Here is a 15562-nt window from a genome sequence, read left to right on the forward strand (position 1 = left end):
CAATTCCTGATGGGCAGAGATTGTAACCGTGCACCCGTGACGGATCCTTAACCTTGTTGTTGTTGTTAGTTTGTATTTTGGTCGCGCCGAGAGGCCCCAGCTGAGATCAGGGCCCCGTTGTGCTAGGTGCTGTACATACTGGAGCTCACAGTCTAAGCACAGGGTCTGGATCGTGTCCTAGTACAAGGCGGATGAGCAAGGCAGTAATTATTGCCCTCTCCCCCCCTTGCACAGCCCGTGTCAAAGCCCAGCCCACCCCAGGAGCATGGGGGTGAGGCTATCCTCACCCAGGAACAACCCAGGGTGGAGAGGGAGCAGGCAGCAGGAAGACGTATGGCTCCCCCTCTCCCTCTGCACCACCCAGTAGTGGAACACGCCCCGCTCCATAAAAAGATGGTGCGAATTATTCTTGGAGCAGGGAGCCCTGGGAAGACTATGGCCTCTCTGAGGCACAGCGCCTCCTGGTGTTCCTCTGGGGTGCCTTGTCTGTCTGCTAACAGCACAATCCAGCCCAGAGCACTTGTGTGCATGCAGCTCGAGGAGCCTCCTGCCAGTACCCATCAGCAAGTGCCACCAGCCACAGGCAGTAGTTTCAGTTCCATTAACACCGCCGTTGAGAGTAATGCCATTGCACATTCTGGAGCCAGCCCGCTGGGCATCCCAGATCACCTTGGTACGGTGGCAGTGTTCTTCATTCTGCCTTGTTACTCCTGAGGGGCGGAGCTGGGAAAACAACATGTTTCAGTGGTAGAAAAGCTCAGAATTTTTCCCATAGGAGCTCAGCTGAGTACATAAAAATGCAGGAGGGCCTTCTGCACTCTGCCTTCTGCTCAGTAATGCCTGGGGAGAGAGAAAGAGGGGGCGCTCCGTGGGGAGACACAACCACCCTGGTTCACTGGGATTGGAGCTGAGCAAAATATTCCCAGGAGACGATTGATGGGACCCATTTCCCCATTACAAATGACCCACAAGCACACTTTGATCTCAGCTTTTCCCATGAACGGATTCCAGCCTGCAGATTGCCCCTGAACCGTTCAGGTATTTGCTGTCCCCAGTTCAGCTGGCCAGACGTCAGTTCTGCCCCCACATTGGTTGGCACCCAAGGCCGTGCCAGCCCCTCTGCTGCGCCAGCGTTCGCACCTTTGCACAGCTATCCAGGATGTTTTCCCTTTCTATGGGAATTCTTGCAAACCAGTTTTTCCTTGCATGACTCTTTGCAGAAAGCAAATGAAAGGGACTGCATATACCATCAGTCACTGGACTGATAATTGTCACATAGATTTGTCCAGTTGTGGTTGGATCTGTAGGAGAGGAGGGAAGATATTCTGTCAAACCAGCTGCATTAACAGTACTGCTACTCAGCTGTGCCATAGCACCTCCCAGCTGTAGGGTTTAACTCACTTGGGAGACATTCGGTAAAGCCTCACACCGTTCCTGCATAGTAGATATTCTCCCCCTTTTACAGATGGGGAAACTGAGGCACAGAGCATTGCCGGGACTTGCCCGGGGTGTCACAGCAAGGCAGTGGCAGAGCCCAGAATAGACACCAGATCTCCTGACTCGAGGCCCTACGCTTGCTGGAGACCAGTAAAAAGAGAACTGAGCGGCGTTGCTCTGCTGAAGTTGTTGCAAGGACCAAAGGGGAGAGCACGTTTTGGGGAGCCCTTTCAGTCATCAGCCTCAGCCCACAAGCACCCATTGGCATTACAGGGAATCAGAACGTTTCACCTCCTGTTATAACATGGAAGAATTAGTCAATATGATGTCTTCTTAGGAGGATGAAGTCTTTCATCCTTGTCGGGAGAGCGAGTGGTCCAGTAGCTGGGGCGTAGTGTTGTGAGTTAGCAGACCCGGGGTCTGGTCTTAGACTCTGCCAAGGACTTGCTGTGATGCTCCGTGCCTCGGTTTCCCCATCTTGAAAATGTGCCTTGGTGTCCCCGTCTTGAAAACGTGCCTCAGTTTCCCATCTTTAAAAGGGGATAATGAGCCTGACCTCCTTTGTAGTGTGCCTTGAGAGGCATGGATGGAAAGCACTATTATTCAAACGTTAATCACTATGATTATTTTATGTATACACTTAAGGAATCCTCAACCAAAATGGGCTGGAGCCGCCGTTCTGAAGATACCTGGCCTTTTCATTCCACTTGCAGAGCTCCTGTTAATGTCAGTGGGAGTTCTGTGTAGAGACCGGAGGAAGTCTTTGGCCTGTTTATATTCTGGTGCGGGTACAGAGACTTAAGGTAATTTTGGTGCTGTTCTGTTAGGCTGTGACTGCATTAGAAGAGCTTCAGCGGCACAACTGTAGCTGCACTGATGTAGCACTGCGGTGTAGGGGCTTATTTCAGTGCGAGAAGAATTGTTCTGTTAACCTCAGGGTGTCTACACTGAGGCTTAGGAGTGTGAATTTTTCATAACCCTGAACAGCACAGCTGGGGCAACTTCACTTTCTTGTGTAGACCAGCTCTTAGATTGTTGCCTTGAGACTTGCGTGGTAACTGCCATTAAGTGAGATTATAGAGCAGCAGCGGATACCGGGCGTTAGCATTTCAGGGCCTAATCTGAGCAGATAGGTAATTGCATAATGTACTCCAATGACAGGGCTGTGTACATGTAGCTTTAATTACTTAAAGTGGTCCTGTAATGTGCGTATTCTGCTCGGCGAGGTCTCTGGACTAATGCATTCAGCACTTTTCATCTTGCAAAGCACTTTACAGACATTAACTTAGCTTTGCAAACCCTGCTGTGAGCCAGGAAAATGTAGCTGGAACCAGTTAGTATCAAAGCAAGGATTAGCGCTCAGGCATTGCCAGTTCCCAGCCCTACGTTCAGATCACTAGATCGGTGGGCTGCCCCCCAGCACGAAACACTAATAAAAATACTCCTTTGTCAAGCAGAAGGTTTGATCGGTGGGCTAGAGCTGCTTGTAATAAGAATTAACACCTAGCTTTTGTAAGGCACTTTCTAGCTGTAGAGCTCACTGATCCATAGATTACCGATGGGGAAACTGAGGCCCAGAGCAGGCATGTGAGTTGCTAGCAGAGCCAGGAATAGACTCCAGGTCTCCTGACTCCCACACCCTGGCCACTGGACTAGACTCCCTCCTTTAGACACGTGTCTGGAGTGGAGGTGGGCTTGTGAGCATTTTGTAGCATGCAGAGATGGAGCAGGAGACTAGTAAGATGTGAAATACATTGCCAGTGTGGTAGGATTGTAGCCTCGAGGAAGGGGATTGGCCAACTGGGAACAGCTCCTCTTTGTACCCATTGTATTGTGCCATGTGCCAAGTGCTTCCCTGGTGACGGCATGCACAGAGGAGAATGGCAAGTGAGGTTTCTGCCAGGGCGAGCCCGCCGTCTGGAAATCCTCGCAAGGGGAGTATTGGAAACCTCGCCAGCCACGCCCTGCTTCTCTTTGGTTCTTCTGGCTGCTTGCTGAGTTGGTCAGAGCTGTGGAGAGTCAAGATTCAGCCTGGCGCCAGCCTCCAAGGGGCGCATGGCTGAGATACGAACACAGCACCGGGTCTCTGCACCAGCTGCTGCTACCAGATGGGGGCCTCCCACAAACCACTAGTTGTCCTGTCACTGAACCGCGCAGGCTACGGAGCTGCTCAGGAAACGCACAGACCATTGGAAAGGTGTGGGGAGGGTACTGGCCCTCAGGAATTTCTCCCTCTCTGGATGGGCTGTTTGTAATGGCAGAGAAAGCTCAGCCCTGGGGTAAAGGAACGGGGTTGTAAAGAGAAACAGTAGTACAGAAGCAATGACCTCAGCTGGGTCAGTGGAGGGGAGGGTGGGTGTGATGATGTGCCCAGTCTACCAGTTACTCACTCTTCTTTCTTTCTTAGGTACAAGGGCTTCATCAAGGACTGCCCCAGCGGACAGCTGGACGCAGCTGGCTTTCAGAAGATCTATAAGCAGTTCTTTCCCTTTGGCGACCCAACGAAATTTGCAACCTTCGTTTTTAACGTCTTTGATGAAAACAAAGTAAGTCGGTGACTGGCAGCAGCTGAGCTCCCCTGGCCCTCAGTGCACACCCCTCTCACCCGCCGGGAGCTGTGTCGTTTAGGATACCACGGAATGTCTTATACAGTGACACCCGCTCACTGTTCAGTCCTTGAGTGCGAAAATCCGAACGTTCGCTTCCCGGGGTAGGAAACAGGGCTGCCCCGGGGGTGGAGGGGGCAAGTGGGGCAATTTGCCCCAGGCCCCGGGCCCCACAGGGGCCCCCACGATAATATAGTATTCTATAGTATTGCAACTTTTTTTTATGGAAGGGGCCCCCAAAATTGCTTTGCCCCAGGCCCCCTGAATCCTCTGGGCAGCTCTGGTAGGGAATTTCAAGCGGAGAAGCTTTAGCAGCAAGTCCCTGCGCTCACTCTACTTTGTGATTCTCAAGGGGGCAGCGGATAGTCCGCGGAATGCGAAAGAGGAAAAAGGAGACATTTGGTGTTGCTAACAGAGGCCCATCAGGCGGACCGTCCCTTACCCACTAAATCAGCCAGAAGTATCCGCGGCAGGAATTACCCAGAGCTGCAGGTTTTACGTTGCCAGCCAGATCAGGCTTTTTACAGACAAGCTGCAGTGGAAATACATGTTTGTAATTCCCTTCTCCTTTATCTCTCGCCTCTGTCCTGGTGGCTACGACTCTCTTCCCTATTCCGAGGGCGAGCTCCTGTCCGTGCCTGGATCGTGTCAGACTCCGCTGTCACCTGGGCACCAGCAGTTCTGTTTGCACAGAGTTGCTGAGGAGACAACCCTGCTCTGCTGAGGCCAGTCAGCAGCAGCCTTTGCCAGGAGCCCTCCCTCCATTTTGCATGCAGAAGAGTTCTTGCTCCCATTCAGTAATTCTCCCATTTATTTTTCTTCTGCGGAGAATTTCATGGGTGGGAGAGAGACCCTGTCATAGGCCCAAAGCACCTGACTCCCCCATCCCTCAGCTGCAGTTTGTTCTGCAGGCTGCCAGGACTTGTTAAAGTTGGGGCGAGGGGGAAGAGGACTCTAACTTTGTACATGTTTACCCCACCCCCTGACATCCCTCTCCTCTGGTCATGAAGAGTATGTCTCCAGTGCACCCTGAGCCCGGGTCGGCGGGACCTGGGCTTGTGGACTTGGTGTTTCCCTGCCCGTACTTGAGTATCCCACTGCATTGCTAGCCTGGGTTTACGATTGTCAGACCCGGGTCTCGCAGCCGTGGGAACGTGTCCATGTGGCACTATGCCAGCCTTCTCATGGGTCTGCGGCTTGGGCTGCATCCACACTGCAAAAGGACAGGGCTTACACGTGAGTCACGGCAGGACACAGACTCTGACACTCCTTCCCCCCCGCAGGGTCCTGGGCACTTGCTGACCCGAGTCAGACTGATTTGTGTGTGGACGGAAGTGGGGCTTGGGCTCAAACCTGAGTCAGAGCCTGGCCTTAGTGCACAGTGTAGACATTCCCGAAGTTACACCGAATGTAGACTGCCTGGGCCTGTTCCCCACTGTCTTCGTTTACAGACGCGCAAAGCAGCTGTAAAACGCTCTAAGATCAGAATGGTACAAGGCAATAGCCCTTGAGACTGTTACATGCCCACTGATGGCAGAGTAACTTGCACCATGTCTCCTCCGGATTTGGCCCTGGGATTGGAACTCACAGCAGAGAAGGGATCAGTGAAACTCCGCTCAGAGAAATGGAGTTGCTCCACCAGTCGGGATACCAGGGAGCTGCTCCCCGTCCACAGAATCAGGTGCCTGACAGTGGAGTTTGGTGCCCAGCATTCTGCCCTCTCTCTTACCAGCTGATTATTCCCCAAGCACCAAGAGTAACTGGACCTGTTACTCTACTGGACCATAGCTGTGGGCAGGGGTCACCTGAGCAAGATCGAGCGATGGGGCCCCACGAGCAGGAATGCAATTAACCCCGCTTGCGTCACCACCGTGAATCAGCAGCGCGGTGTCTGAATGGAACTGGCCTGTTTGGGACTCCACATGTGTTTGCATGCACAATTCATAGGCGCGGGCACACACGTGTAGCCATACAAACCTCGGCCCATGTGCTTTTGACATGTATATCACTCCAGATCTCTCTTTCCCTTCTCAGGATGGGAGGATCGAGTTTTCGGAATTCATCCAGGCGCTGTCGGTCACTTCCCGAGGGACCCTGGATGAGAAACTGCGGTGTAAGTCCTCAGCTCAGTTTGAAACCAGGAACTGCGTCTCTCTGTCTGTCCCCCCACTTCCGCCCTTGAGCCCAGAATGGGTCCAGAATAGCAAGAGGCAGCCATGCAGTGAGCATCTGCCCAAGCAGGGAAGAGCTCGGGAGAGGGGTCTCACTGGGTATGTCTAACCTGCAGCCGGGAGCGAGGCTCCAGCCGGCCCTCAGACTGGGGCTAGGGGGGCTCCCACTCGCAATCTAAGAATAGCTGCATGGGCGTTGCTTGAACGCTGTGGCTCGGGCTGGAGTTGGGGCTCTCAAGCCCCGGCACCATTCTGCGGAGTCCGAGGCGGAACATCACAGCAATGCCCACACGGCTCGTTTCCGTGCGCTAGGGGGAACTCCGCTAACACAGAGCTGGGGGGACGCTCACGTCCAGTTGCAGTGTAGAGTCTGTTACGCCAGGGCTCTGTCTTGGGATCTCATTGCAGACGTTCACCTCGTACAGCCCTAATTAAAACAGGGAGACACTCGCCGGGGTGCAGGAAGGGAGGCTCCCAGAGGAGAGAGCTGGGCGCTAACTTACTGTGTGTGCATTAAGGTGCTTAGGAAACCTGGCGGACTGACAGCCCTGCAGAACGGGGGCCTCTCTTTATCCACAGCACAGGTCCAGTGCAGGCAGCAGCAAGGCAGGGCTCCCCCTCGCTGCCCCACTATTCTGCCCCTGCCCGCAATTTGAAGGTCCTGGCCTGGGGCATGGGGGCCAATCAGTCTCCAGGACCCATTCAGTTCTTGGCCTCTGAGCTGAGACTGGCCGGGGAGTGCCAGTGATGTCTGTGCTCTGGGAAGTGGTCCCCAGGAGATGGCTTGTTCCTGGCACAGACAGGCCACTAAGAGCCGTCAGACTCTGCTGCCGGCCCAACCTGCGTTCACACTAGGTGCTGCCTGCCCGCTGGCGCCCGGCGCGTCCTCAGTAATTCAGTGTCACTCTTGGTTTCAGGGGCGTTTAAACTGTACGACTTGGACAACGATGGTTACATCACGAGGAACGAGATGCTGGACATCGTAGACGCTATTTATCAGATGGTGGTGAGTGTCCGGGGGACGGGGAGAGGATGCTAGGGGAGAATGCTCCGCAGTCCCACTCGCATTCAGATCCGAGCAGCAGATTCTGATGCAGTCCCCAGGAGTGCAGCAGGCCTGTCCGGGGGTCAAATTAGCATGGCTCCAACGGGCAGAGTGAGGCAGGACGTGGGTAGCCCCCGCGGCAGGTCACCCCCCCTGCTTTTGTGGATATGGTGGAGGGGGTTGAGGTGGGGAAGAGCAGGACAGCCTCCTGGATAACTCCTCCCCCTAGAGAGCAGAGTGCAGCAGAGGTGGCTTCCGACCTGAGGTTCCTGTCGTGAGCCTGTGACCCCCATCAGCATCACTTGGCTGCACAGCCGGCTGTGGGAGGCTTGTGTTCCCTCCCCGCCTTCCGAGACTGCTGCAGCCCCAGGTCGCAGTGCTGCTCCAAGTGGGGGCAGGGATCGGATCTGGCCCTTCGCTAGGCGTCTCCTGTGACTGGGATGCACGTGAGGTTGGTTGCGGCGGAGAGAGCAGGCTTTCTGCAGAGCGGATGGAGCTGCCCAGAACTGGCCCGAGGGAGCTCAGCTCTAGACCGGGGCATTCTTCACCTAATGCACAGAGAGATGAGATGCAGAGACCCCCCAGCACCGAGGATGCAGCCCGGCCACAAGCAGTAAATGTGCGTAAGTTACGCTCTCTCCTGTCCCTACAGGGAAATACAGTAGAGCTTCCAGAAGAGGAAAACACACCTGAGAAGAGAGTGGATCGGATTTTCGCTATGATGGACAAGGTGAGACTCGATGGCAACTCTTGTGTGTTTTCTTCTCACCTCTAGGGGGCGGCGGCTGTCACAAGCCCCGCTCCTCCATCTCCCAGAGTGGGTCCCCCATGAAACCCACCGGCCTGTAGTCGTCTCCTCTCACTGTGGACACAAAATCTCGCCTATGCAGCCTGCTCAAAGCTTCTGCAGGGCTGGTGGGAGCCCCAGCTACTCAGGGCCTCTCGTCATCGGGTGTGACACGGCGCCACATTTGTCAGTGAACCATCAGTCCCTGATCTAGACTTAGCCCAGTGGAGGGGATGTTTGCCGTACAGTTTCTTCCTGCTTCCTGCTTCCCCCGTGCGCGTGAGCATGGATTCTTGACCCCAGGCTGGCCTGACCAGGTGTGGAGGTGACGGGTGATCTCATTTCAATGCACGGCTGATTCAGCAGAGGGCTTAAACCCCAGTGGAGACTTAAAGCAAAGCCTGGGCTTGGGCGCTTGGCTGAATCCGCCTCTGGCAGGCTGGCACTTTGGGCTGGACTCCGCCCTGCTGGGCTAGAGCGGTGTCACGCCCAGGGGTTTAGTGGGATTTGCCCAGGTGCGTTTCCGTCACCGCCTGCTCTGGGGGAAGGGCAGCCTTTGTTTCTACTGGAGGGCCAGAGGAGGCTGCCGAGTGGACCAGCGTAACTATCCCCTTAGCCGTAACCCCTCCCCAACCAGGGTGGCCAACTTTCCAGGCCTACTCTTGCCCACCTGCCCAGTGAGGGCTGCAAGGGCCAGTGGGGCAGCGCCAGAGGAATGAGGGGCCCTTCGAATCCACTCCTCAACGTGCACGCGAGGCAGTAGAGAATTGGGGGAGATATCAGGGATGGGGCAGAGTCAAGCGGGGGCCGGGTCCAAATCTATCTGAATTTCCTTGGAGTTTGGGGTGAGGGCTTTGGCTCAAAGCTGTCTCTCTTTAATACCAAGCACAGATTGTTCCTCTGGGTCCAGGGGGCATTTCAATAAAACAATTACTTGCAACATATTGGCCATCACCAGCTCTCACGGCCATTGCCTTTCAGAATGCCGACGGGAAGCTAACGCTGCAGGAGTTCCAGGAAGGCTCCAAAGCCGACCCGTCCATCGTACAGGCCCTGTCCCTCTATGACGGACTCGTATAGTCCCGGGATCCCAAGCTGAGGTAAGCCGAGCAAGGTGGCAGTGCTGGGGATCTCTGTTTATTGTAAGCAGAACTGGTGGTGCTGCCTAGACTTACGGTTGCCGGACACGGCCTATTTTCAGTTGCTTATAACTTTGCCAAACTTTAACTGTTTGAGCTAATATTTTCTGTGCTGCGTGTTTGCCTCATGCTGAACTTTTGAGGGAGGGGGGAAGTTTCAGTTGAAACAGCTCAGCCATTTCCTAGAACGATGCTAGGAAAAAATACGTTATATTGCCCGTATTAAAAATAGTCTTGCAACTGTTTAATTGAAAAGGCCTAGCGCCCCCACGCTTTGGAGAAAGAGCTTGAAATTTGGCAGGTGGGTGGCCTTTATGTCAGGAATGTGCCTTGGCCACCCCCGTTAAAATCCACCCAAATATGGTCACATTATAAACCTTTGAAAAAAATCTCTGCTTCCACATGCACAGTAGAGACTTGTTAGAGTTTGGCAGCTAAAGTCTCCAAAGATTCCATCTTTACTGAGCACGCTCCAGCCTCTCACAGCTCTTATGTGGTGACTAGACTGTGCAGGTGCCATTCCTTACGGTTGCCTGACACTGCACATTTTCAGTTGCTTCGAACTTTTCCAGGAATTGATCAGGGGTTGCGGGGACTAAGCAGGACTTTCCGTACATAAGAGCAGCCATATTGGGTCAGACCAATGATCCACCTAGCCCAGTATCCTATCTTCCGACAAAAACAACAAGCAGTCCGGTGGCACCTTAAAGACTAACACATTTATTTCAGCATAAGCTTTCGTGGGTAAAAAACCTCACTTCTTCAGATGCATGGAGCATGTCTTCTGACAGTGGCTAATGCCAGATGCTTCCAAGGGAATGAACAGAACAGGGCAATCATTAAGTAATTGGACTGTCATCCAGTCCCAGCATCTGGGACAATTGCTCCTCATGGTGCTGGGGTCTGTTGTGGTGCCGGGCCCAGGAACTGAGAGTGGGCAGACAGTCTCTTCTGTGCTGTCAATGCTAGAACATAAGAACGGCCATACTGGGTCAGACCAATGGTCCATCTAGCCCAGTGTCCTGTATGCTGACAGTGACTGGTGCCAGATGCTTCAGTGGGAATGAATGGAACAGGGAAATTTCAAGTGATCCATCCCCTGTCATCCAGTCCTAGCCTCTGGTAACTGGAGGTTTCAGGGCACCTTGAGCATGGGGTTGTGTCCCTACCCATCTTGGCTAAGAGCCATTGATGGATCTATCCTCCATGAACTTACTAATTCTTTTGTGAACCCAGTTATACTTTTGCACTTCACAGCATCCCCTGGCAATGAGTTCCATAGGTTGACTGTGAGTTGTGTGGAGAAGTACTCCCCTATGTTTGGGCCTAAGTAACATGGAGCAGCAGGAGGAAGCAGCCACATTAGAATGCAGAGAGGTGAGGAACAGGGAGGAGGGCACAGGAGCCAGGAGGTAAGGGAAAGCAGAGGAAGAAGTGGACAGTGCAGTCGGGGCTATTCCTCAAGGGCTATTCCTCAAGCATTGTGAGGTGCCCCAGGGATGAGTGGTCTCTGTCAGGGAAAGTTTGGCAGCGTCCAGAGAGTGGAATGAGCTGGACCAAAGCCAAGGAGGTCACCCCGGTGTCCCTGTCAGGATGGTGCTGGGATTCCAGACAGGGGCTCAGAGGAACCTCCTCCAGCACATCTCAGTTCTCTTTGGCTGTGGAATAGTACCCTGAAGATTTGAGCATCCTAGCACTTAGAGACCATGCTAATAGCCCTAGATAAACCCCAGACATCACTTGGGACTTTGAAACTAGGCTGGGGTAAAGTTTGGGGAAGGCACTGGAAGGAGCATGCCTGCGCTGCCAGGAAGATGGGGCAGATATGAGGTCCAAGGTCTCCTCCATCTCTGACCCTCACAATTCCATAATTCAAGCCACACGCTGATGCAGCGTGAGGGTCGAGCAAAACCTGTGGTGGGTTCGTTTTATTTTTGTACCCCTTTACCAGGCTGGTTCTTATTTTGCCACATCTGGGGTGGGTGGAGAGAGGGCTCAGACCCAGGGCTAGTCCCTACACCCAGATTTGAGAAGGGGTCTCCAAGAAATGATGCTGAATTCAGCCCATCTCTGCATAACATGCCCTCTTTCTTGCTGCTTTTCAAGCAGGGGCATGTTATTGGATGGGGTGACCGGCACTAATTCGATTGGCGGGAGCTGCAGATGCTGCCTTCCCTGCGCAATATGTTCTCCTCTGAGCCCTAACTCTGCCTCTTTCCATCTGGGCTTGGCTGTTTTTAAGGCGGTCTGTAGCAAACTCTAGTGGTGAACATGCACAAAGGAAAATGCCATATTGTCAGAAGGGAGCTAGTCGGGAATGCAGGGCAAGCTCCAATGGGGGCCCGGTGGGGCCCTGAGCTCAGCAGCAGGCACCTGGCGTAGGGAAAGCTGCTCTTCAGGGCTTTGTGTGCAGTGGTGCAAAGAAGAAACTAAGCTGGAGAAGCCAGAGGCTGGAAGGGAGGAGAAGACAAACTCTTGAGTGAGTTACTGGGGGACGAGCAGTGGTTAGACTTGGATCTAGTTGGCTCCAAACTCCCCTCTTGGGAGTTTTATAATTCCTACCACCCGATGGGGGAGTCGATTCCTTCCTACGACCTTGGGGGACAATCGCAAACACGCTTTCTGATTTTCAGGCATCCACAAGGACTGTTGTACCCGATGATACAGTAAAACCTGCCTCGCTGTAAAGGATTTTAAACCAGCAGCGTCTGTGGTGTGACTCACCCGGTAGCCGCGATGGAAGAGCCCCGGAGGCAGTTTGCAAAATCTGGGGATTGGGGAAGGCACTCGTGTGCTAAGCATCGGTAGCACAACTGGCAGGGTGTAATATTGAATAGCCCCTGCACATCAATATTCTGCAGCATTAATCATATGGGTTATTATTACATTTTATCTGTGTATTGTGGGAACGCACAGGGGCTGCACAGATGCAGCCCTTGCCCCAAAGAGTGCACATTAAGAAATGTCTCCGAAATATTGAATTACAACAGAAAAGTGGGGGTGAGAACCATCAACATTTTCACCCAGAAATTCCTCTGTCTCCCCCTTGGAATTCTTCAGATTTCATAACTTGGATGATGTTTCCCATTTTTGAAATTTTAAGCCCCCAGAAATGGGGAGGGGGGATTTCAAAAGGAGGCAGCAGATTTCCCCCAGTTTACCCAACCAGCTCAACATTGCCAACAGCAAGCTTTCAGAAACTGGCGAGGTGCTAATAAACCAAGAGATTTAAAAAAATAATAAACTTTAGGTTCTGGCGTTGGAGCCTTGGATGTGTGTGGGGGAGTGTCATATTTCCAAACTTTTCTCCACAGCCAGGATGGCAAGAAACATCCTTTCTATTTTCAGTCAAAGCATAGAATAGAGTCTCACAAGAATCACCTGACTCCAGGAGCTGGGTCCTTAAGAAAAAAAAAACAAAAGATGGCAGGACTTGGGATAAAATGATACGAGTTGGCAAGACTGACTTATCAATAAATTTCTTCTTATCTCTAGTTTTGTTGATTTAAACACAGGTTGACTTGCTTTCTCCTCTTCCTCCCCAACTTCTCTTTCAGTTGCCTGGGGGAAGATTCTTTCTGTGCCATCAGACCACCTCAGTAAAGAAGCTTGCCTGTCCCTCTCCAGCCTTCCTTTATGTTACACGAACAAGGGAGGCGCTTGAAGTGTGAGGTCATCCCCCGCACCCACTCTGCACTCTGAATTAACCGTGTCCATTTGCCAACTTCCGCTTTCTCAACAACAACAATAACAACAACAAAAAAAGGGAAAAAAAGAAGAAAAAAGAAAGGAAAAAAATAGAAAAAGAAAAAACAGCGAATTTTTCAGCTTCTGGGGGTGGAAGGGATCATGCATCGCTGTGTGGAGACCCCTCCCGCCTCTCGCTTTTACTTAGTAGATTTTTTTTTTTGGAACAGACTAAAAACACTAAATATTTTACATTGTTTTCATAGAAAAGCGCAGCATGAAAAAGGAGCCAAAAGGTACTGCTGAGGTCTTGGAGCGGGCGGCTGCTGCACGCCGTCCGAGTGCTTGATCACCATCGGCTTCTGCTTTATCGGCGGGGGGGGGGGGGGACGAGGGGATGGACGATAAAAGGCAATTGGAAACGAAAGTTCCACATCCCCTGCGTTTCCAGCAGCAGCCCAGCCGGCGTCGCTAGGGAGATCTGTATAGTTTTTGTGATACAGTATTGTGCTTTTTTTTTTTTTTTGGATGGAAAAAGTGAGGCTTTTGTGACTATGCCTCTCTCTGTTATCGATATCTTTATTTATTTGTTGTAACCGTTGCTGCTGTGTTTAGTCTTTCGTGTGTTGAAACACCTCGGTGATAAAAGTTGCAAGGTTTACACACTATGGCAGGGGGAGGGAGCCTGCGATTGCAATTAAGCCAAAAATATTCTCCCCCCACCCCCGCCCATATACTGTGCTTTGTCGGCTGGTTGATGTTTTACGGGGGATAATCTAACCCCCTTCTCCTTATTCCCATACCTCTAGTCCCTGCACCCTGCCCTCCCTCCTTCCTTCTCTTTAGAAACTCAGCTACTACCCCTGACAAATCCCCAGGCTTGGACTGAACGCTCTCCTCCCCTCAACAAGCTGTATTTCTGTTGCCCTTATGCATTCATTTTGCCATCTTGCCTTTGTGTAAAGCAGAATGATGAAATATACAGTATCCAGACATTTTTCTGCATGAAAAGTATTAATGGGGCCAATATTGTTTGAGCTTTAAAATGACCCTTCGTTTTGGAAAATCCTGGGACTGTCGTGTATCTGTCTTGCGGGGCGGATGGGGAGTTAAAAAAATGGAACTGTATTAAGGCCTTGCTAAGCCTCCAGGAGGTTAGGAGCCTGGAGTCCCTGTGGGCTGAGAACAGAGATGGCTGGTTGATTGTACAGTGTAATGTTTTTGAAAAGAACCAGCAGGTCAGTGGAGCTTAGGAGAGTTGTCTAAGCAAACTACAATTCATAGCTGTTTAAGGCAAAACCCAAAGCCTTGACACTGTCCAGAGCTACTTGACGCTGTCCAGGGGTGTCTCCTGTCCAGAGTGCTGCTTAGTGTCCTGGAGAAGGAAGAATGGCTGTAGCCTCTTAGCGTTTTGCCACGTTTGCGCTCGTTTGGTAGTTTTAAAGTGCTCCTGAGTTTTGCTCTTCGGGCCGTGCATTGAGAGAAGTCTTGTTCAGTGGGTCACATCCATTCCTACGGCGCCCAGTTTGGGTCACAAAGATGGACCTGAGCTTTGATAAACAGGAAAACGATCAACAAAACAAATCCGGCTTTGCCCCTTCCCCCATTTCTGCTTGGTCTATCTCCACCTTTGGGCGAAATGGAATAGCAGAATAGACGCACAGTAGCAAACGCACCCAAGACTAGGGCAGGCATTTGAACGGAAAGCCTCCTGCAGGTTTCCCTAGGCAGGTTTGTGCGGTGCCTGTACACAGAGCAATTGTCCAGTGCACCATGAACATCAGAGACCTTTGCCTTTCCACCCGCGTTTTTGGTCATGCACCCAGAGGTTGGTGCATTCCCCTGTTGTGCTAGCTAACCGCAGTGTTTCTAAGGCTCTGATCACCATGGGATCCAAACACCAAGCATTGTTCTGCTTCAGACTGTGTGTAACAGGAACAGCTGCAGAGTAATGGATTGGGAGGCAGGAGGAAGAATCTGCTCTTGGGTTCTCCCAGGCAGTACTTGAAACCTCTCAGGGGAAACCTGTGAAAAGGGCAGTGACTCCATCTTTCAGAGCCGAAATTGCTTTTTCTGTATATAAATCCCAGCCACTGTGCCAAGCACTGCTTCCCCTTCCTTCCTTCCTCTCCCACCATATCCCTACAGTGTAACCAGTGCAAGCTGTGCTTTGCCAGAGATGATATACAGCCCAGGTGACCCAGATTTGGCACTCGAATGCCTGCAGGGTGGTGAATGTGGGTGCCTCTTTGCACAGGGGCAGATATCCATAGGAGGGGTGTCTCCTGTCTCCGTAGTCGGGCAGACTTTGAGATCGTCCACACACCAGAGCTACATAGATTTGAAACATGAACTCCGGCTCCAAAAACAGCTGACTTCAGTCGCTGGAACTAAAGAAGAGATGTCCATTAGCTGTCACCAGCATTAAGGCTTCTCTTCTGCGTGGGCTGCGCTAGGGGCGATATGGGGACACACAGTTGAGTAAGGTCTGACTCCGTCCAGCTGTGATACATTTGCACTAGCTTGTACATAACACTGGCTTTCTTCCAGTACTTGTTCAGTCCTCCATGTGTCACAGAGCACAGATGTTTTAGGATGGCAGCTGCCCCTCAATCCCTGCTTGCTATTGCAGGTTATGGCGATACCCGGGTCGTGGAAACACAAGAGCTTTGGGCCTATCACAAGCAGTG

At 52.1% G+C, this 15562-nt stretch overlaps 1 protein-coding gene across 4 annotated transcripts in view; it reads left to right on the plus strand.

The window, feature by feature from the left end:
* Positions 1-13868, plus strand: part of NCS1 (neuronal calcium sensor 1) — a 138701-nt gene extending 124833 nt beyond the window's left edge. For all 4 annotated transcript variants that reach the window (XM_034751901.1, XM_034751903.1, XM_034751902.1 and 1 more), the window contains exons 4-9: positions 3845-3983; positions 6078-6156; positions 7132-7220; positions 7912-7989; positions 9028-9146; positions 12743-13868. In XM_034751901.1, coding sequence (XP_034607792.1) covers positions 3845-3983; positions 6078-6156; positions 7132-7220; positions 7912-7989; positions 9028-9126 — 484 coding nt within the window. In that variant the 3' untranslated portion in view covers positions 9127-9146; positions 12743-13868. The remainder of the gene's footprint in view (positions 1-3844; positions 3984-6077; positions 6157-7131; positions 7221-7911; positions 7990-9027; positions 9147-12742) is intronic.
* The last annotated feature ends 1694 nt before the right edge of the window (positions 13869-15562 follow it).

This window comes from Trachemys scripta, chromosome 17 (genome assembly GCF_013100865.1).
Source record: "Trachemys scripta elegans isolate TJP31775 chromosome 17, CAS_Tse_1.0, whole genome shotgun sequence".
In the NCBI taxonomy this organism is placed as follows: Eukaryota; Metazoa; Chordata; order Testudines; family Emydidae; genus Trachemys; species Trachemys scripta.